We start from the raw sequence: 22,637 nt of genomic DNA, 5'->3' as shown, positions 1-22,637 counted from the left end.
GGTCTAAGGTAAGATATAAAAAGTCACTAATTTACCTCGGTCGATACCGACTCCGAAATAAAAATAAATGTAAAATATAGAAGTAGAGAATTTTTTTACTTTTGAGGGATGTCATGAACAATAACGTTATTTTGTTACTATTTAGTGAATTTTGTTTTAGTTTTTTTTTGGGATTTTTTTATGAAAGCGTCTTTCTTTTTTTAATTTGTTTCATGCCGGAATAAAGGCATGAAACGCATGTCATGTCTTTATGCTGGTGTCTCGGCTATCTTTTTAAAAAAAGTTTTAAGTGAGGCAAGTCTAGGATGGTATTTTTTTTCGCAGGTAAATAAGTACAGATAAATAATTGATAAACACTGACTTCTATTTTTGTTTTTTTTTTAGAGATGTTAGGTAAAAGAGTATTAAAATAAATTCCATATTTTATTGCACGTATCCTTTTCAAAACCAGTTACTATGAAACTAGTTTTTATATCCATTGTAGTTTTTTTTCCACAAATCAAGTGATGAGCAATCTGGTTTTGAGATTATTCTATTGTATCCGCATAAACTGCGTTTCCATTGCCGAAACATCTGTACAAAACCTATTGTAATATTTGTGTTGTAACTTACCTTTAACCGAACTTAACTGTATGATTTCTTTTTTACGTACGTCCATAACGTCTTGAGCCATCTCCTGGCAGTTCACAGCTTGTAGCTCCCGCAGATTCAGCCCTACGGCGTCTCGCCAGCGGTACCTGGGCCGACCGATGGGTCGGATAGTACATACTAGAGTAGGAAATTATTCTGGTGAGACCAAAGAGTGTCTCCATAAGCGAGTTATTTTCTGGTCTCGACATATGACGAGAAAAATATCGTTGTCCTTAGGACTCTCGCTTATACTGTTTAAATTTTTTTTCTTTACACTTTTTAATATTTTTGTTTCTAAAATATTTTTAATTCATCTCAAGTATAAGGAAGAAAATAAACATACTTAGCACAAGTAACAAAATTTACATTGTTTAATCCTAAGTAGGAAATGCGTGTTACTACTTCCCAAGCATCAGTACAAAAAGTTCTTAAAAATCCTTTAGGAGCGAGCGTTTTATAAAAGGCCGGCAGCGTATCTAAATTTTTGGTGGTGCCGATCTACCACGGTCCACGGTCCTTAGTTACCATCTCACTAAATATTCCAATGCTCGTTTGCACACTATTCGTATAAATTACAAATAAAAACAAATTACCTATATTCTAATTCTATGATTAACACAAAATGAAAACACACCTTTATAGCCGTACTTATATTTATGTAGAATTAAAGCATTTTAGTCGGAACAGTCATAAATTCGTATACTCCAAGCATTTGGAAACTAAAACTTATTTATTTGTTCCCATATCCATGGTAAATAATTGTAGACATGAGTATACACGCTAGGTATGTCAAGTCCGCATGGTGTAGGTCCGAAACTAACAACTGCTGCTACTTCATACAATTCCCCGTTTTTGTACATCAGAGGTCCACCAGAGTCACCCTTGCAGGCATCTTTTCCCGGCTCACCACCGGCACACATTTGATTCCGTGTTAATGTTTTATTAGTTCTCCTCCTATAAATTTCTTGACAGTTCTGTAACATACAAAATATATTTATCAACTACCTGTCGCCCGCGACTCAGTCGGCGCTGAAATTTAAAAAAAAACTGAGTAAGTATTCTATGTGTTCTTCCAGATATGTTCTACATGTGCGCCGAATTTCATTAAAATCCATTCAGCTGTTCCGGAAATACCTTCAAACAAACATCCATCCATCTAAACTAATATTAGTGTGATGTATGATATACAGGTTAGACCAGAACAATTTATAGAAATCTTAAAATTAATCTCCATACCATAAAAAATTTACAGTTTTGAAAATATTAGTAGTCATTGGATAACATAATAAATTAAAAATAAAATAAGGTTCAACAAAAAATCCCCTATTTTGGAGTATGACTTATCTAATTAAAAGTCTAGAATTAAATTTAAAAGTAATAGACATTACTAACATCAAACCGCCTGTAAGGTAAATCCACTTCATGTTTGATAGAATTCAAAATTTGCAAAGTTCCTGTCATCCCCCATCCAGACGCAAAAAGTCTTAAACCTTCTTGTGCGTTCACCGATAAATCCAAAGTAGGCAAGCAAATTGGGCGAATAAAATCTGAAAGCCAATATATAAATAAAGCACTACAAACCTCTCCTAATACCCCATCATTGAAAATGTTCTTAGGTAAATATTCTCGACTCGACTTGTCGAAAGTTTCTCAGAGTTCTGCACTCCTTAGTAATCTTTTATAAACTTAGCTATTACAAGTTAAAATTCTCTTAAAGGCTAGCGATGTATCTGGTGTCGTGGATGTCTATTGATCGATGACCACATTGTTAGTCCCGTGGCTCCTTTTCCCCTACGAGTATTGTGTAGACAAAACCAAATTAAATATTCTAGTTCTTACCAGTGTATGGAGCCATCGTACTAAGTTTAATCAAAGCAATATCGTTATGTTTGTTGACATCATTTGGATTGTACTGCTCGTGTACAATGATTTTCTCAATCGGTATAACGAGTGCACCATCGGTACAGTCCTCTCCACCACCAGGAGTTATCACGCAATCAGGACCAGTATTCAAAAGGTTGTATTCTCCAAGTCGCACGTTTACACTGCCAATATATATTTTGTTATAAAATCTATCTCCAGCTATCGATTCAAATCAAAAATAAAAGGCGTAACGGAATAATGTTTAAATTCAAGCTGAAGGTAATTCATACTTCACAGGACTTGCATGTTTAGTATAACTTACGGACTTCGACCACCAATATCGCTTCCAACCAAACAGTGTCCCGCCGTCAGCACGTATCGTCCACTTATCAGTGACCCTCCACATCCCACCTCAATCTGATTCGACCCTATCATCTTGTACTCTATTAGTACCAGCCATGGGTATTCGTCTATTGCAGTTGCAGTTCCTCCTGTAAATAAAATTAATGTATACAGTTTCTCAATCACAATGCCTCCACAACTCCGGTATAAAAAATTAAGAAAAATCATTGTCAGACTGCTAATCCGACTTCTCTAGCGATAATGTTTGGTTTGTTGGCGATGATCATTTAATATCAGAAGATTTCTTAGTTTCTTCACGAATTATTATTTGTTGTCAATTCTAACATACCAACAATTCTATCGCCATTGGTGGCTTGTACTCCGCAGCAGTAGCTCTGTGGGTCGGGCGGGGTAGTAGACATAGTGCAAGTTGTATACGGTGCATCATTATACTCCTCGTAAAAGTTTATGCTGGGTTGTTCTTTGGATATATGATTGCCACAACACACACTGTGTCTTTTTACATTTTCGCACCTTAAAGCAACGACACAATTTATTATTAAAAATATCTCAGTGCTCATATAGTCTTATATTCTTAATCGTTCAAGACATTGCAATGTTTATGGTGTATGATCTAGTTTTTAAATTACTTTAAGGGTTAGTAGATAGTGATATTAATTAATTTAGTTTTATCATTGTACTATTTTAATTCTCGGACACAAATCGGAATAAGTGAGATTGATTTCTGAAGTGATATTCCTAAATTTCTGTAGCATTACTTTGTTGAAAAATAAAATATCAATACCTGGACATCTCTATGGTTTCCATAATTCTAGTATTCATCAATTGATCCAGCTTGTCATTAAATGTGGGGCATGTTTGTAGATTCGTACATAATCCAATACTACCGTCATATGTTTTACATATGTTGGGGTCTACAATGTCCAATGTTAAAGGTTCATATGGACAACAGACCTGTAATATTGTAATTGTTCCTGTACCATTTTACTTTTATAACTTTGTATAAGTGCGAGTCTGATTCATTTTGTAATAGTAATTAAATTTTTACTCATTCTGTCTGATTTTGTGTTGATATATTCCTCTTCTCCTATGCCAAACATGTCTATAGCGAAATATTTATGCTTTAATTTTTGCTCAGAAGTAGCTATTTGCACTATAGAAAAATGTGTTGTTCTGAATTATGGTCCAATCTACGCCGGATTTTGAGATAACGGGACTTTCGATTATTCAAACACTTAGAATAATTTGGAGAATTTCGCTTATAAGCGACTTAGAATATTTTACTGATTACGAGACATTGTTTTTATCATTTCTCTTCAAAAAATCAGCAAATCTGTACAGAATTATGTTACGTACCATGTCCTTATGAGGGTATTCAGTTTCATAACAGTCGGAGTATCTGAGGAGCAAATAATCGCGAATAGTTAGTTGCTGGAATGGTTTCCTCAGCAGATTTTTGAGAGAGTGGCAAGCGTTTAACTTTAGGCATCTGCCTTTTAAACCATCTGGCGTTGTACATTTAACTGGAAAATAGAAATTACGTACGGTTTGATATAAGAAAAAATCCGTTCCAGATTTCTAGAATTCCTTGATTATATTCTAGAATATCATGTAAATTGTGAAGTTTGTTCCTCTCTTTTATGTCATGTGTTGATTATTCTTTCATTAATACAAATACTTACTTTTTGCTTCCACGTAAATACTGATTCCCAAAAAAAATATTGGTAATAGTAACGATTTCATGGTTCACTTCACACTACTTCAAAACCACAACCGTCCTCCAGTACAGTCGGTGTACTACTGATATTGATGGATTGATGTTAACAAATACTTTATTGGTTATTTAATTTGTAGTAGTCATCATCATTAAACACTTTAATACTAATAGTATAATGTAGTACAATTAAATTGTGTTCACTTCCAATGGACTCCGTGAAGTCCATCCCTCTTGTAGGAATTAAAGCATGTAGGATATGTACATGACCATGATTCCAGAAATCTAAATCTGAGCCATTTTCATTAAGGTCGGCTTTTATCTTGATTTCATTTGTTAAATTGATACTTTTAAATCGTCACATTAAATAGGCATCAAATGGTGACGTATATCTATTAATCGGAGGTGCAATTGTATAACAATTAAGATAGTTATTGGAATATTGTTTAGTAATCGATGGGTTAATCTTCAATAAAATATTTTTAGAAATCGATTAAATATATTCAGATCCCTAAAGCATTAGGTAAGGAGTAGGCATGTTGCATTTGCCAGTTAAAATTATAGAATGAATAAAAAAAACAACATACATCTAAAATGTATTCATAATTATTACAGACACAACTCACTATGATAAATACATAATATATTGCAGTAGACTACGTTTATCAAGATTTTATTTGGCTTCGTATCCATGGTAAGTATTCGTAAACTTTAGTATACACTCCAGGAATATTTTGCTGTCCGCACGGCGTCGGCCCGAAGCTAACGACTCCGATCACTTCGTATGCCCGTCCGTTCTGATACATCAGTGGTCCTCCAGAATCTCCCTTGCATGAGTCCTTGCCCTTCTCACCTCCAGCGCACAGTTGACCCTTCCATAGGGGAATATTGAACCGTTTCTTGTATACCGCCTCACATTCCTGTAATAAAATAGAATACACAACACTTAAACGTATCATGAATTTGATTAGATGCGCCTTTGTTTTAACTCTCTTAGAATGGTTTGGCTTTAATTTTATATTGATCTATCTCAAAAGCAAGTTTTGAAAAGTTAAATACAGACTAAATAGAGAAATTATCTATAATCCCATCTGTCGCGACCCTGGATTTCGGTCCCGAAAATATTCTATATTGAGTATCTTTAAGATCCAAATCAAGTCAAATAGGCTCGCCTAGGAAGTCTCTTATCAATTCTAATATAAGCTTTTTTTACATGGCCTTGCAAATCTGTCAGTTAAAATAAGTATACACAATATTTACATTGGCTGATACTAGTGGAAGATCAACGAAAAGTTTTGTATTACTGCTACTGGTCTGCGTATCCACAGCGCCCCAACCAGCCGTCTCCAGCCTAGAGTTTATTGCAGGCTGTGAAGTCATGTCCGTATTCGGTAGGCAGATTGGACGAATGAAATCTATAAAGAAAAAGTGTTTATTAGTACTAAATGAAGTTAATTGCGTATTTTCTATAGATGTAGCGACCCGCTTGTAATATTAACAATTGAGGAGCCTGTAACTTGGGTAATTGAGTTACAAAAGGTAAATGTTAACCAGTGTACGGCGCCATCTCTCTTAGCCTGATGAGCGCGATGTCGTTCCTCCGTAAATTGTTATAAGGGTTATACTGCGGATGAGGGATGGTCCTCTCTATCGGCAGTATCAGAGCTCCGGGCGTACAGTCTCTTCCACCTCCCGCAGCCTCCACGCAGTCAGGACCGGAATTATTGATATCGTACTCGCCGAGACGGACATTGACACTAGAAAAAAACATCAAATTTCACTCCCTGAGTGTGACTATAAAAGATTTAAGTCATTCTCTCATTTTTGAACATCGTGATCAGCATTTGTCGGGTTGAATCTGGAACGGATGATGTTCCTTCAACGCTTAAATAAAAAAGTCAAAGGATAAAAGAGTTGCTAAGAAATGAAAATAGTGTTAGGGACTATAGAAAGTAACTCATGATATGATTCACAAAATTATTAATACTTATCTCTATTTTATTTATATTCCTTGAAATGACAGTATTTCGTCATTCCAATCAGCCCATAGGCTCTACCTTCTATTGCTACTTCTACAACTATTGGTCACTATTACGAATCGTCGATACAAAGCAAATGTTATAAGAACATTTGAGATTTATACTTTCTTAATGAATGTTTGAAATATGCATCTAGATCTAAAAATACTGGTTTCAATCAAAAGTAACTCACGGTGACCCATTGTCGAGTACTTGACCAGCGACGCAGTGACCTGCGGTTAGCACGTATCTGCCACTTATTAGCGCTCCGCCGCAAAGTAGCTTTATTTGATTCCCTTTCTTGTATTCGATGATCACCAACCATGGGTACTGATCTATGCCAGTTTCACTGCCACCTTAAGTTTTGATATATCTTAATACATTAGTTCTACTTATAATCATCTTGACAAACAGGAGAGTGATATTTTTTACGTATTTTTGTAATAAGCATTTATGCATGTCCATTGTGACGTCTTATAGCATAGATGGCTAATCCATTTTTAAATTTAAAATAATTGGTTTTCTTCTCTTTAAATCTTACGGATACAGTTAGTGTATTTTTAGTACTTATGTTACCATAAATTTTGTTGCTCTCTCCCTCGATGCCGCAGCATCCTGTTCTCGGGTCTGGGGGGTAAGCTGTCGCGGTGCAGACCGCTGAGGTGGTCACAGTTGATTCCACCGCAGTAGACTGCGCGCAGCATACGCTCTGAGGTTGAGGACCGTTACATCTGATGATAAAATACGAAAGGCAAAACTTATAAATACTATTTTTAAACTCCAAGAAATCCCAAATTATTAAAGCTAGTTACGAAAGAACTGTATACTCTTAGGAGTATAATTTGAACTGGCGTGAGAGCATATGTAGGAGCTAAGGTTCTTACCTAGAATTTCTTATGAATGTAACAATACCAATGGTTGGGGGTTGTTGCAGCCACCTGCTGAGTTGAGGGCAGGAGTGCACGTTGATACATCTGCCCTCCTTGCCATTAGGGGTGAAGCATCTGATATTGTTCGGTTTTGGTGGAGGGGTAGTTTGCGGACAACATACCTGTTCATAGTTAATTCATTTAGTAATCGAAATATTAAAAAGACGATACTCATTATGTTAAGTGAAACTGATATGATTTAGTTTGTTTTAAACTAAGTTAAAATCTTGGAATTTTTTTGTTTTTTTTTATTGGCTATTAATTTGTCTTTATTTGTAGCTTGTAGCGTTCTGACCTTTGGCATGTCTCCATTGAAGCCACAATGCGATTGCCTTAAGATTTCGTAGTCGGCATTAGTTCTTCGCGGCTTGTTCAGTATGGCCACCAGAGGAGGACACTGGTCAACATCTATGCACCGTCCCCCAACACTCGATGGTGTCCGGCATGCCAGTTCTATGAATTATTTTTAATAACTCGTACTTTTATACATTGTTAGTTAGAATCCTTGGCGCGAATGGCGCGATTTCATTACAATTTCAAGTGTTGAATGATTAGTGAGGAGACATAAACGTCGACATTTTAGTAAAGCTAGTGTTGCTCCAGTACACCGGCACAGTGTCGGATTTTCTTCTAATAGTACAATCCAAAATACTTCTGATAAAACACTTTTTCTCCCATAAAAATATAACATTACATTAACTCTATTTTGCAACATCATTCTACTTTCAAGTCAAATATCAATATGGCCGCTCTGTATGGAATTTAACGTGTCTCTTTTTACATAATTTAAGCTTTTAATTGACACGAAGAATAGAAGAAAGTAGTCTTTGCTTTAGAAGGTATAGCTGTCGTCTTGCGGAAAAAAAAACTTGTAGCCTATATGTTCTTCCAGGCTATCTTCTACACCCATCCAAAAATTTGCTTTCATAATATTAGTATAATTTAAGTCTAGTGGTTGATATAGTTCCCAATATCCATAATTTCAGTTGTTTTAATTATTTGGAAAGAGCCTAAACATTTTCCTACCCTATTTTCACAGGGTTTTATAATCGAATTTATCAAATACTAGCTGTGGCACGCGACTCCGTCCGTGCGGAATTAAAAAAAAACTTAATTAGTAACCTATGTGTTCTTCCAGACTACGTTCTATATCTATGCTAAATTTCAGCTGAATCCCTTCTGGAGATACCTCTAAACAAACATCCATCCAAAATATTCGTGTTTATAATATTAGTAAGAAGTAAGATATGTAACTCACGTCCGCCGACAAGGCAAAATATATAGTTGGTCACCAGAAAAGATAAAATTAAAACCAAAGACATTTCCACTATTTCTTGGAACAGATGAAACACGTCCTAACCCGACGATGGTTATTGTAATACTGACATGTGATGGATTATGAATTTAACAATTAGGTTGCGTCGTAATTTTACTCAGTCATTAATTAATGAAATATTCCATTAGATTGTGTATTTCTTTATTATTAAAAAAGCAATAACATAGATCATAGAATATGTAGATATAAAGAAAATGTACGTAATGAAAAATTGGTCTGAATAGAGGTAGAGAAAAAAAAACTTTTACTATATATCTTTGGGTTATACTTTGGAGAATACTGGACTGTGAAAAGTAATGCTAAAGCAGATTTCTTCTTTTCTTCTACTTTACACTGAAACCAATTTTGTTTACGGACTCTTTTTTTAACTGTTACGAATAAAATAAATGTTAAAAATTCCGAAAAAAATCGAAATATAATTTTATTTTTTGAAAATCTCAGAAAATTAAGATGTGAAACAAAAAGAAATTTAAGAAATATAGACTGAAGAAGAATGAATATTCATGGAATATTATTATATCTTAAATGACCTTCCAGGTCAGTGTAATCAGAGTCAGTGTCATGAGACATTCTTACGTCGTTTTTAAGATATCTTTCTTTTATTTTGTATTCGTCTATTTTTTTGTGTATCCATGGCAAGTAACTGAAGACTTTGGTGTATACGCTGGGATAGCCTTCCAGTCCGCAAGAGTTACCGAAGCTGGTTATACCGACCACTTGATAAATTAATGTGAGGTTTCTTGATAGGTACATTAATGGGCCACCAGAGTCTCCATTACAGCTGTCTTCACCACGCTGTCCACCAGCGCATATTTGTTTGTTCGTTAAATTGCCTAACTTCATCATACATTTCTGTAACAAAAACAGCAAAATTTGCTAAAAAGTAATGCTTTTTTAAACGACTTCTAAACACAAGGGTAGGGAATATATTTATGTCTTGTAAGATTTTGTTTATCCGACGTTCTTATTAAAGGAAAACATCGTGATGTCCTGCACTTATCTGCAACGTAATTCGAAAATGTGTGTAGTCAAGAAATCCACACTGGGCCACCGTGTATATATATATATATATATATAAGGATAATATACGATATAAAGAACTATATCTAGGCTTCAGTATGTGTAACTGAAGCAAAACATATCATAATCACTAATTCATTTTCTCTTTGCCACAACCTTCCACTTCAACAGCTCGATACCGAATGTCCAACCGACCTCCTTCTACCTGCCAGCTCTCGATAATTTTCCGTCCCTCTCCCTGACAGCTCAAAGTGTTGCCCGTACAATTAGCGAACCCTAACAGAAAGATATTGTAATCATTCTCATAGAAGACTGTCTCGTCTCACCTTTAGAGGCACGAAGGGTAAGGTCACTTGTCTCTTTACGTCGGTGAGTACACTTTCATCATTCATCCGCCCCCAACCGGCTGTTTTAAATTTTGTACTTTCATCGAACTCTCGACTTTCATCTGTCTCTGGTAAACAAATGGGTTTAATGAACTCTGAAAAATAATTGCTATATTAGTATTATATATATATATATATATATTATTTGGTACAGTTGGTATATAGTTGGTACCATTATAAATCTATAATATTGAGATAATGATGACAAATAAAAGGCCAGTATATCTGTAAAAATAAGTAACTCAAAAGGTGTTTTGCATTGAACTGGATAATATTGGCTTGCTAATATGGTTGTATATCTACATCATCAGCTCACTATACGTCCCCACTGAGGGGCTCGGAGCCTACACAACACATTGGTACATGGCGGGATTCGAACCCAGGACCTGCAGATTGCAAGTTAAGTACTTGAACCCTGAGCCACCGACAGTCGTTATTTAATATTATATGTCAATAATTTTTAACGCCTTTGATTTTTGTAGTACCTGTGAAAATAACCATTTCGCTCAAAGCGATTAGCGCGATGTCGCTTGAGTTTCTCTCCTTTGTAAATTGTTCCGGCATATAAATCTCTTCAATTGGCACTTTCAACACGCCTTTATTACATATTTTTCTGCCACCATCCACAAGCTTACAATCGGGACCATCAGTTTTAATATTGTGCTTACCCAGCCGGATGTATTTTCTTAAGACATAAATTACAACATTCCAGTTAAATCGTATCTTACCTTTTACTAATATCTTACCAATATTATAAAAGGGTTTAGATGGATGGATGTTTGTTTGAAGGTATCTCCGGAACCTTTGAACAGATCTCGATGAAATTTGGCATAGCTGTAGAACATTGTCTGGAAGAACACATAGGCTACTACAGTTTTTTTTGAATATCGCGCGGACTGAGTCGCTAGCAACAGCTTGTAATATTAACAAAAGTATTCATCCTCAACGTCTTTTTCCCAGACGTGTAGATAAAGCTAAACATGGAAAGATCGGAGATTGTCATTGTCTTTCTAATCTTGTTTCTTCTTGCTAGGATTCATGAATACTTATTACCAAATATCTCTATAATAGCATTCATGTCTGGATTTGCGAATAGGTTAGATCAATAGTTAGTTTTTATCTAGACAGAGTCACAGGTGATAGCTAGAAACTACTTAACTTACGGTCTATTTGTGTATACGCAGTGAGCCGCTGTTAGCGCAAATTTTCCGCTAATCAGAGACACTCCACAATCTAGGGTATTATTATCGTAATCCAAAATTCCCAACCACGGGTACTGATTAATTTTGGTTTCTGTGCCACCTGTATAGTTAATTACAAATCATAAACGTCAATCGGTAAAATAGATTGAAATTATTAACATTGTTTGATACTTAGGGGTTAGTCGTGCTTATGTTGTAAGTCCTCCTTTGATGCAAGTAATTCAATTAATTTAAAAATAAAAAGTTATTAATTATCATAATAGTTTACGGTAAAGAGGATATGCGTAAGAAGAGGGTAGAGTCGGATATGACGGCTGATAGAGATGTATGGAGGAGTAGTACATACTGTGCCGACCCTCGATAGGGATAAGGGCAGGTTGATGATGATGATGAGTTTACGGTTGATGGTGTGATATTAGATTTAAAATGTATACAATTGGATGAATAACAGATATCATAACCTACCCATAATTCTATCTTCGTAGTTGACCTGTCCACAGCAGCCACTTTTCAACCGAAATGGCTCGATGGATGGGGCGCATTTCTGGATTTCATCGTAATACAGTTCAGTTGCTTCATCTGTCGTCTGAGTTGTGTCGTCAAAAGTATTTGTTGTTAGAGCACAACAAATATTTAGTGAATCTGCCGCATTGCAACTGTAATAAACTTACTAATATTATAAATGCGAATGATTAGATGGATGGATGTTTGAAGGGATCACCAGAACGGCTAAATAGATCTCGATGAAATTTGGCATACATATAGAACATAATCGGGAAGAAAACATAGGCTACCCATTCATTTTTGATTCCGCGCAGACGGATTTAAGGGCGACAGCTAGTATAAATATATTTTGTAAAAATTCACTCGTTTTTTGTCTCAAAAAAAGCTTCAATTATATTTACCTGAGATTTCGTATCATGGCATTTATAATGGTAGTGTCGTTTATTTTACTTATTTGTGTAGCGAAGTTTGTGCAAGTGTCAAATTTAATACATTCCCCTGGTTGATCGTCAGGCGTGATGCAATCGTTGTCGTCAAACTCATGCTCTGTGTCGCAACATACCTTTAATTGTATTTAATAATTGTGTTTAATTTTGTATAAAAACACATAATTTGTTTCCACCAGTAATATGTACATTCATGATGTATTTAATTGTAAAAAAATAATCTTATCACCTTTTTTTGACCGTTTATTCTGCAAGGTGCTGAAAATTCATCTAACTCTGTTTCATTGTACCGATTAGGATTTTTCTTGAAACTTTCGCAATCATCAGGAAACACACAGTCTCCTATAACACCGTTTTTTAATGTGCAGCTAAATACTGAAAAATAAAAAACAAATCAAATTTTTAGACATTATTAGCTAGAATCATTTAGCGCGAATAACGCTCTTTCGTTACCAAAACAAGTGTCAGATTTATTAGTTGCGCCGATACACCGGAGCAGTGTAGAATTTTCTTTTTAACTCTTCTTACTAATATAGTAAATGCGAATGTTTGGATGGTTTAGAAGGTCTAAAACCTCTGCACGATACTCGCTGAAATTTGGCATAATTTAGAACATAGTCTGGAAGAATATGTAGGCTATCATTTTTTTTTACCCCGCGGAGTCGCGGTGTCTAGTAAGTAATAAATAAGTAATTCATGTCTAAGTTTTCTTCCATATTCCATGAGTTGTACTTACCTCTATCATCTTTTTCTTCAATTTCATTTTTTCCTTCAATTTCGTCGTTTCCTTCAATTTCATCTATTCTCTTAGTTTCAATGTCGATGCAACATATCTGGGAATAAATGTTAATCTTAATTTAGTTATGTCTATCGTTTTAGACATTTATTAATTAGTATCCTTTGGCGCGAATGACGTGCATTCGTTACAAAGTCCAGGGTCAGAATGAATAGTCAGTCAGAATAGTAACACAAACGTCGACATTTTAGTAAGACTAGTTGGGTCAATACACTGACATATTTTCGGATTTTATTTCTAACAATTGAGATATAGATATTTCAACCAAATTCTATAGTGGTTCGCTACCGTTCGGGCAAATCCCTCTAGAATTTGCTACACGGACTATATATGTTAAATCGCCTTTTAAGTACATTTTTTTTTCAAATTGTCTCTCAAAATATTGTACTTACAATAGCAACCAAAATCGCCTTTTTTATTTTATCCCATCATCTACCTCAAATTTCTGAAGTATATTTCAAATTATTATCAAAGTCTGATTTGAAGTCATGTTTTTTCTTAAAACAGTCCTTCAAATATAATACATTTTATCTTAACACGTCAACCCTTTTATACCTACAAATTATGGGTATTGATGCATTATGCGTAGGTTTGCGAATTGCGATTTTGACCAATAAGTAATGAAGTGTTTATACCGAGAGTCGCTTTACGTTGGTAATATTATCAATCAAAGGCGTCAAAAGGTTAAAACACATTTTTAATCAACATTGTTTATCTTTAATTTTTGGAGTAATACAACGAATGTCGTCTAGGAAATGTAATATATTGCACATGCATACCTTAAAATCTAATACAGAATGATGTAGCTTACCATCGGATGTTTTCTACTGCCACACTGTTGTATGAAGGGCCCTTGGTATAAATCTCGATTAGTTCGAAAACTCTCACATTTTCCATATTCTACACATTTTCCAATTTTACCATCTGATAATTTGCAACCGACTTCTACAAACACGTTAATGAAAACACTGTTATTATAGTGTGTCTAAGATTTAGTTTGATAATTCATATGTCAATTGACTAGATATAGGTTGAGTATCAATAAAAAAATATAACGATTTTTGACGGTTGTTCTCATGGGACAAATGTCGTGATTATTGTTTTTGAATTACATTATAATTAGGATTGTTTCTTTCTATTCCTACTTTATCCTTCATAACACCATAAAGAAATATATTAAACCAAAAATTGCGGTGTTAATAATCAAGATAGAAATGTATTTTTTTTTTATTTAATTGTGCGATACATATCCAAATAATTGTAATAAATTCAAAAGGTTATAAAATGCCTAAATTATACTACCCATTTCTTCTATTACTTTTGTAAAAAGATGGATATTCGATAGTTCACAGTATTCGTTGAGCGCTTGAATGACATTAATTTTTTTGTTCTCAAAAGTTTATCTAAATTTGAAGAAATAACTTCATTCAGCATTTAAATTTTGGACCCCACTTTAATCCTTTAAAACATGAATTTTGCAAAAGCCTTTTATAGCGTCAAGCTACGTTGTAATAAACACCAATATGCAAAAAATCTAGTCTAAGCTATAAAAAATAAATATAGATACGAACTTTGACCCCAATCTTTAGCATTTATCTCAATTTCCATGAAATTCCTCAAGTTCCTCAAGGAACAACATTGTTCCATACAAACTTGGTACCGCAACACATTACATTTCATAAATCGGGAATATATAATTAAAATGAACTTACCTCGATGATTTGGATAATTAAATGTAGTATTAATTGCCACCATAATAGAAATGTATGGTAATGGATACATTCTGCTCGTTATGTCCGCGCTCATCGACGATTGGTCCAACAATAAATTCCAAACTTACCTTAAATATAATATCATTAATATTTTTGCGGTTTTCCGATTAATTTCAATGGTAATATTGTTACAGGAGCGACAAAGGAAATAGGCACGGCTTTGACGAGGGTGTGCCTGCGTCATCGGGCAATCGAATCCAGGATGAAGACTTTCATAAGGTAACATTATGATCTTATCTAGTGATCTAGAGAATACGTTATCTCTTTAGTTACTCTCTCGAATCCCTGTCCTTATACCAATATATATGGGACGGCACAAAGTTTTTCGTCTTCCTAACTAATCTAATTGGACATTTCAGTCATTCATTTATCAATCTGCCTTTTCCCTAGGGACGGTCGGCACAGTATGTACAACTCATCCACATCTCTATTAGTCGTTATTTATTTATTTATTTATTTACATGGAAAACTTACAGCTATAATAATCTTATTAACTATAGACTAGACAACTGAGAGCCAATGACAAGTCTTCACTTATAACAATATTATATCTATAATGAGCAAACAAACAAGTATCGCAACTATATATATATATAGTTATATCTGAATTCTTTCCTTTCTTACGCATATCCTTAGGTCACATAATTCATCCATACTTTTTTCGGTCTTATAGCGTTGAATCGATTCATATTCAATTTTATTACTTTCTTGCATATGTAATCATCATAACACCTCGTATTATATCATCACGCTTTTGCTTCTTAATATTTTCATCACTGGCGCTACTTTTAACTTCCTGTAACAAACTTATATCTTCACATACGCATTCTAGTCATTATTCCTATCTTAGTTATGTCACTTTCTTAGATGTATGAATATAGAAGAGTCGAGAGAGGTCTGTGAGGTTACGCCAAATGGAGGTCCGTAGCCTCTGTGTACCCCTCTTGGTTATGGGCCTGAGTTATGTATTCGCTAATCACTGCTCCTTCTGCCCATACCATATGTTGTGTGAATGTTTTTTATGTGCTTATTACAGAAGAAACCGAGACTATCCATGACTAAAATATGCACACAATATTATAAACAATGCGTGTCGATGACAAATATTATTGGGTTAAACCCTACGATATTTTAGGCTTCATTTATCGGTTAAACGATTAAATATAAATAATATGTAATGTAATGATTCATTAGAATTATAACAATTCCTTTAATTAATATTATGTCTTTTAAACTTTTCCTTAAATATCGACAGACAATTTTGCATATTTTATGGCACTTTTTAAAATTAGAAACGGACTAAATTTGTTTTATTGCATCCGGCGAGTAGCCCACTCAATGGTCTACTCGCCTGGCCTTTGGCTCATTAGCATCATTATGCTGCGGACCCTATCACTGTTGATGGTTTCACCCGATACATAAATATTTTATTCTAGGAAATCTTGCATATTACGGATTTTTTATTTGTTTGTTTTAGCACGCTAATGGACCGCTTGATCTCGCCCCTGTGCGAGCGCGCTGAGGAGTGGCGGCGCGGTGCGTGCGGCGGGGCGCTAGGCCGAGAGCACGCACGGGACTGCAAGCGGGCCCGGGCCGAACTTCGCCGGCGAGTGCAAGAAGCCCAGCGGCATGCGAGGAAGGCCAGGCGCGCTCCGCCCGATGCCAAGCGACGGGCTGACGTGTCTATGCAGGTCAGATACGATACACTAGTTGTCGCGCTTACAACCTCAAAGTATATATAACTATTAATTGACTCTAGATACCGTAGTGAGAGTGCCTACTACTACTACTACAACCACCTAGGGATGTGATACTATTCACCATAAAGCACCAACGGTATACTGGCCTCAACTGAACCCTGCATTATATTAGTATGTTATGGAACGGCAATGAGAATCGGGACTAATTAATCTGAAGCTACAGATGCAGACTTGAATTTCATTTAATTTCATAGGTTTGTATTATATTTTTAGGACGTCCAGGAGCGCAAACAGCAACTGGAAGAAATGGAAGAGAAAGCTGTAAAGGCGGCCTTGATTGAGGAACGTAGTCGCTTCTGCCACTTTGTTACTTTACTGGATCCAGTGGTGGTAAGCAAGCGAAATTATTTCTTAACTAAATTTTCAAGAGCAAGTTCGAGACGTAGCTATTATATTTCAATGGTTCTTAATTAATTTTTGATTTTCTAGGAGAGTGAAGTGGCTATGCTCTCTGAGGTGGGCCACTTACAAGAGGGCAGTGAACAGCTGCTGCGACATACGTCCGAACCGAGGACATTACCGGCCGCTAGTCTCCAGGTTAGTTGATCTCTGAAGCTCTTAGCTTCCATATTCCTAAAGCAATATTGCTTAGAGTCAGAGAGAGGAGAGATGAAGAACGTATTTCTAGCTCTTTTGGTAGTGCATTTGTTATTTGATAATCGACATCCTCTAGTTCTTTAGCTGGCGCGTGTTCTTAGTCTATTCATTCTTTCGTCAGCTATTCACATTTGTGGTTACAAAGTTGGTTCACTAAGCTCCTTGTTCGGAATCGCTTAATGGTCACCGAGGGAATTCCTAGAAGGATTTGATCAAGTACTCTAAATTATTAATTTTACTAAAAAAATCTAAAATAAGCAAAGGTTAAACCATTAATTGACTACTTTCCGATAGTTAGATAAATCATTTGACTAAAGATTTGACGTCAAATGGACTTGGACTTCAAATGGTCACAGATGTCTTATTTTTTATATTATTACAAACTGTCTTTATCGTTTTGTATTACAGGTGATTTGCGATGTGAAGTCTTGCTACAGTGGCTGGGCGGAAAGCGAGTCCGCTCCGCACTCGCCGTCTGCCTCGTCTCGTCTCGGAAGTCGCAAATCTTCTCTCACTTCGATTTCCTCTTTGAATAGTCAATGCTCCGACCAACAACAAGGTTAGTGTAGTCGGCTAGAATCTGACCGGTACGGTGTAATGACATGATCTTACGGAAGATTTTTTTACGTTTTTCTGATCAGTTGCTTCTACAGTACAAAACTAGGAACAAGAATTAAAGAAATCTTACTAATATTGTAAATTAGAATTTTTGATGGATGGATGTTTGTTAGAAGGTATCTCCGGAACGGCTGCATGTATCTTGCTGAAATTTGGCATAGATGTGGAATGCAAAAGAAACAAAGGCTACTAATTAAGTTTTGTTTTAATTCCGCGCGGATAGAATTGCGGGCGGCAGCTACTTTGTATAAGAAAGAAAGATAAAACTGATTTATCTTTTACTACAGGATGGAAAATATATGTATTGTTGTGTGATTTAACTTTTATTTTTTATTTTTACAGGCGTGTCTGGTTCTACTGTTAGTTGTTCAACTCCGATATCAAATTCATCTGGAGGCACAATTCCCGCGAATGGGGGAGAATCTCAGCGGTGTTTATCACAGGTATTTGCTATTTGCATGCAATTTTGCTTGCAATTTTTATTTTATTTTATTTTATATGTGCTGATTTAGGTAAATTTCACTGCACCATATTTTATGTTTAGATATGTAGGCTTAAGGATATTAATGTATTTACCTTTGCAATTTATGTTCACGTCATTTTGTTTCCCACATGATTTTTGTTTTATGAATTTTAGATTAATTAGTGCTACATATTTGTAATTTGAAACTATGATTTTCTACTAGAATCGTATGTGTATTAATTTCGATGGCTCTTGAATTATGAAATTGTTTTTTTTGTGTGTTAACTTTTTAATATATGACAAAATTATGCAAATAAGAAAATTGTTACATTGATGATGTTTTACTTAGGAGCCATTGAAGTTTGCTACCTTTTTCTTTTTGCTTGTTGTCTTTTTGTTTTGTTTTTGTTTGGTGTGTGTAGTCAGGGCTTCGCCTGTCGAGCGTTTGCAGTTCGGACTCCGGCTTTCGATCGCAGGACACCTTGCAACGACGTTCGCTCTACACTCGTAATGTAATTCTATCATAAATTTAAAATTTAATAATTACTAGGTTCTAAAATTTATTTGTGCAATTTAAACCTTAGTAAAAGTAACACTAGCTTTAGTAATCATTTGGTGTTTGTTTGTCTTTTTTCTTTGAGGATAAATTCTTTGAACCTATTGTCAAAAAAAACGAAACGTGAATTCATTGGAATGTGGTGTTCGCGGTTGTAAGACCGAAAGACCAAATATGAAAGTTACGACTAGAAAAATTTTCTCTCTAGATATTTCTTATCGCCTGCTTATTTCTTGTTTTAGATCAGCTTTATACATATGTTTTGGTTATTATGTAAATGTTAGTTACTAGCGGTCGCCGGCGACTTCGTCAGCGCGTAATAAAAATATAATTCCTAAATGTGTTCTTCCAGAGTATGTTCTATATGTATGCCAAATTTTGTCGAAATCCATTCAGCCGTACCTTTAAACAAACATCTTAACATTCGCATTTATAATATTAGTAATATTTAACAGCTATTTTGTGTTTTGTATCTTTAATAATGAAAGTATATGACAAGTAGTTGTGTAGATAAAAATGAAATCTCTCTTTTTAAATTGGAGCCGTCAATAAGTTTGAATAGGACTGTATTAAAATCAAATGTAGAAAGGATTCCCGTGTTTCAGGGTTCGGATAGCCATAGTGTAAGCAGCGAATGTATAACACCATCGAAAAGCGCTATCGACGATGATAATACTGACGACAGTCATGACATGGGCAATGCTGGTATGTATAGTTTGATAGCCTTCTTGATCAGCCATTTATCGTGGTCTTCTAAGTCCAAATCTCTGGTTAAAACATATTGTCATCTCTGTGTTGTCAAAGATAGTGGTAACGATATGTTTTATACAGAGATTTTGGTGTCAGAAACCCATGGTTAAAATCGTATTTATACTAATGTAAAAAGGCGAAAACACAAACTTCTTGAATAATTCTTTTTGTAATAAAAATTCTACTCAACGGAGTTAGACAAAGTGCATTCGCTTCGAGGCGATTCCATAGCGAACTTCAAAAATGACTTTCGATAAGGTCATGTGATTGTTGCACGTCAGTTTCATACATTTTTGAAATCCCCAAGATTATGAAAGGAATAATCCATGAAAATTGGACTACGTTACTTTTCAAAGTATATTAATATGGTTCAGCTGTACTGAGATTTGCTCATAATCAATTGAATTAATTCTGATGAATGATATTCCAGCTTCAGCTACTTGGCCCGATTTAAAAGACACAGCGCAATTTGAAAGAGCCGCTTCTGCTATTATGAGTGGACGGCCTCATACTATTTCATCAGGTAAAATTTTATGATATCTTTTCTTCAGTAGCAAAACTACATCGTAATTAAAAAAACTAAAAAAAAATCAAATATCTGTATGTTTGTTTCTATGCATTCCTATAACTGGACAGAATTTCATGAAACTTTGGTAGAATATTCAAAGGATGTGAGAGAAGGTTTGTGCAAAGATAAAAATGTTTTTCCCTTTTTAATGAAAGTTTTCGCTTGTATTTACAATGATAGAGTTAGCCTTAACTGGCTTGATGACAGAAACCGTTGTCAGAATTAGTTCTGCAAAAAAAAATAAGTAAAACCTAATCAGGTAAATGACATTCAAGATATGACATGACAATACAGTTGCAGTATGACAAAGATCTTTTGACACTTTGACATTGAAAGGCTATTGAACTTGTCCTACGGATCATATAAAGTCGGTCTATAAATTACATTGTATTTGTCATGTCATGTCTGTGATTTTCTATGCTTTGCTGGGTACATATTATCTGAAAAAACGAACAGCGAAAGCAGCAACTCTCACTTTAGTGTGTCACAATATTTAGACTTTTGACTTTGGTATTACAACGCATGCTGCGTTCAGTTATCAACAGAAAACTTTATAAAAGTATTCCTTGATATTCGTATTTTTTCTGACTGGCCACTTTCTTGCCTTGAAGTGGCGATCTCTCGTACTAGGAGCTTTACCTAAGCCTTGTTTAAGTGTAGCTCGTGGGTTCCTTAGAAACGTAGCTTCGGGTTACTTAATTTTTAAACGTAATTCCAATTGTTTTGAACTTCGCATTTCCCTCCTTATACATCCTTTTACACCCCACTATAGCTTACATTGTGTTTTGCGACTCATGCGAAACTCCTAGTTAAAATGTTTGAACTTTTTCCTTTGTATAGGAGATCGTGTTCATCCCCGTTCTACACTCAGCGTGCATACATTCTCGTCTGAAGGATTGGGCACTTTGTCTCGTGATGGCGGGATATACGCCCGCCCACCGCTGCCTACTGTAAGTTGTACATTTACTCTGCTCCAAATTTAATCAGTTTCTAAACAAACCAAATTAGGAGATGGCTAATACAAATATTTTGACTAGCTGTCGATTGTCGAAGTTCGAATTGAAAACTTAATAAATAGCCTATGTGAGGCCAGACTATGTTCTAAATCTATGCCAAATTTCATCAAGATCAGTTAAGCTGTTTCGGAGATATCTTCAAACATCCATCCATCAATGTATTTAAACATCGTAAGATCTAATCACCCAAAGCGAAACATCGAGATAAGTTTATAATATACGCATAAAATATGAAAAATATTTTTTTCAGAGATGCTCATCTCTGGAGCGGCCATCTTTACCTGCCAAGTCAGTGAATGCCAACACTGGGCAACAGGAGATCAAACCTATAAAGCCTTCTTCTCTCCCACCACATCTCACTAAAGGTATGTTTATCTACTAATATTATATAAAAGTAAGATTTGTTTGTTTCCATTTGGTCCCAAAACTAGTGAAGCGATTTGAAAAATTCCTTCTCTATTGAGAAGCTACACTATCCCCAGGTGACATAGACTATATTTGTCTGTTTGTTTTTAACATTCATTTCGTTATTATCACTTTAAATTCTATAAGGGAGCCTGATGTTTAACACGTTCACTTCCACTAAATCGTCCGTCAATTTCACTTTAATACTTGAAAATAGTTTGACATTGAATGTGTTAAATAGCTAAGAATAAGTTTCAACGTTCCTTTACAATTTCTTTATCGTTCTTCATACTATCGTATTTTATATAATACTAGCTGTCGGCCGCGACTCTGTCCGCGCGGGATGAAAAATAGATATTGGCCGATTCTCAGAGCTACTCAATATGCTCACAAAATTTCATGAGAATCGGTCAAGCCGTTTCCGAGGAGTATGGGAATAGTGTGACACGACAATTTTATATATAAGAAGATTGTTGATTGTAATCTAGAACATTCTATTGTAGAAATGCCGCAAGCTCTATACGTCAATATGTCGGAGCTGGCAACACTGGCCGCATCACGTGCGCAACAACAACAACAGCAGCAGCAACAACAACACGGCTCTGAGTTCCCGCAGCAGGAAAAGGTTAGTTACTATCATTAATTGAAAGTTACTATTAATAACTAAAAGTTACTATCAATAATATGTCTTACTTATCTTACTTCTTACTAGTGTTATATATGCGAATGTTTAGATGGATGGATGTTTGTTCGAAGGTATCTTCAGAACGACTGAACGGATTCTGATTAAATTTAGTACATATGTAATACATATTCTGAAAGCACATATAGGCTTCGTATTATATTATTGTGCGCAGATGGAGTCGCAGGTGACAGCTACTTATATCTAAAAGTTACTATCAATAACTATAGGTTATACGACTAT

General features: G+C 35.2%; 3 protein-coding genes across 7 annotated transcripts in view; 1 reads left to right on the top strand and 2 right to left on the bottom strand.

Moving 5' to 3' along the window:
* mim (missing-in-metastasis) overlaps positions 1-22,637 on the top strand; it is a 122,421-nt gene that overhangs the window by 88,605 nt on the left and 11,179 nt on the right. For 4 of the 5 annotated variants that reach the window (XM_013313278.1, XM_013313277.1, XM_013313275.1 and 1 more), the window contains exons 4-15: positions 15,114-15,198; positions 16,457-16,670; positions 16,953-17,069; positions 17,169-17,276; positions 17,745-17,895; positions 18,297-18,397; positions 18,840-18,929; positions 19,579-19,678; positions 20,154-20,246; positions 21,132-21,241; positions 21,558-21,672; positions 22,216-22,337. In XM_013313278.1, the coding sequence (XP_013168732.1) occupies positions 15,114-15,198; positions 16,457-16,670; positions 16,953-17,069; positions 17,169-17,276; positions 17,745-17,895; positions 18,297-18,397; positions 18,840-18,929; positions 19,579-19,678; positions 20,154-20,246; positions 21,132-21,241; positions 21,558-21,672; positions 22,216-22,337 (1,406 nt within the window). The remainder of the gene's footprint in view (positions 1-15,113; positions 15,199-16,456; positions 16,671-16,952; positions 17,070-17,168; positions 17,277-17,744; positions 17,896-18,296; positions 18,398-18,839; positions 18,930-19,578; positions 19,679-20,153; positions 20,247-21,131; positions 21,242-21,557; positions 21,673-22,215; positions 22,338-22,637) is intronic. The other variant, XM_013313276.1, reaches the window with a different exon arrangement.
* On the bottom strand, positions 1,272-4,681 carry LOC106118610 (serine protease easter-like). The gene is made up of 8 exons (XM_013313280.1): positions 4,539-4,681; positions 4,213-4,379; positions 3,641-3,810; positions 3,185-3,369; positions 2,816-2,984; positions 2,470-2,675; positions 2,023-2,177; positions 1,272-1,604 (listed from the first exon to the last, which is right to left on the bottom strand). Exons 1-8 carry the CDS (start codon positions 4,597-4,599, stop codon positions 1,350-1,352), a joined length of 1,368 nt encoding a protein of 455 aa, XP_013168734.1. The 5' UTR covers positions 4,600-4,681; the 3' UTR covers positions 1,272-1,349.
* LOC106118611 (serine protease easter-like) lies at positions 5,217-8,897 on the bottom strand. Its single transcript, XM_013313281.1, has 8 exons — positions 8,776-8,897; positions 7,813-7,970; positions 7,473-7,639; positions 7,165-7,319; positions 6,782-6,944; positions 6,122-6,327; positions 5,831-5,985; positions 5,217-5,490 (listed from the first exon to the last, which is right to left on the bottom strand). The coding sequence occupies exons 1-8, from the start codon at positions 8,837-8,839 to the stop codon at positions 5,236-5,238; spliced, it is 1,323 nt and encodes a 440-aa protein (XP_013168735.1). The 5' UTR covers positions 8,840-8,897; the 3' UTR covers positions 5,217-5,235.

This window comes from Papilio xuthus, unplaced genomic scaffold (genome assembly GCF_000836235.2).
Source record: "Papilio xuthus unplaced genomic scaffold, Pxut_1.1 DF827570.1, whole genome shotgun sequence".
Lineage (NCBI taxonomy): Eukaryota > Metazoa > Arthropoda > Insecta > Lepidoptera > Papilionidae > Papilio > Papilio xuthus.
This window is presented reverse-complemented; position numbering and strand designations above follow the sequence as displayed.

Excerpts from the sequence above, each read along its gene's own strand:
- LOC106118610 (XM_013313280.1), bottom strand. The coding sequence starts at position 4,599 with ATGAAATCGTTACTATTACCAATATTTTTTTTGGGAATCAGTATTTAC. Across the intron at positions 4,380-4,538 it reads TATTTACGTGGAAGCAAAAA|TTAAATGTACAACGCCAGAT; the intron begins GTAAGTATTTGT and ends TCTATTTTCCAG. Across the intron at positions 1,605-2,022 it reads TACCTTACAGGCGGTTTGAT|AACTGTCAAGAAATTTATAG; the intron begins GTTAGTAATGTC and ends TGTATGTTACAG.
- LOC106118611 (XM_013313281.1), bottom strand. The coding sequence starts at position 8,839 with ATGTCTTTGGTTTTAATTTTATCTTTTCTGGTGACCAACTATATATTT. Across the intron at positions 6,945-7,164 it reads AGAGAGCAACAAAATTTATG|GTGGCAGTGAAACTGGCATA; the intron begins GTAACATAAGTA and ends TCAAAACTTAAG. Across the intron at positions 5,491-5,830 it reads TTCCACTAGTATCAGCCAAT|GAATGTGAGGCGGTATACAA; the intron begins GTAAATATTGTG and ends ATTTTATTACAG.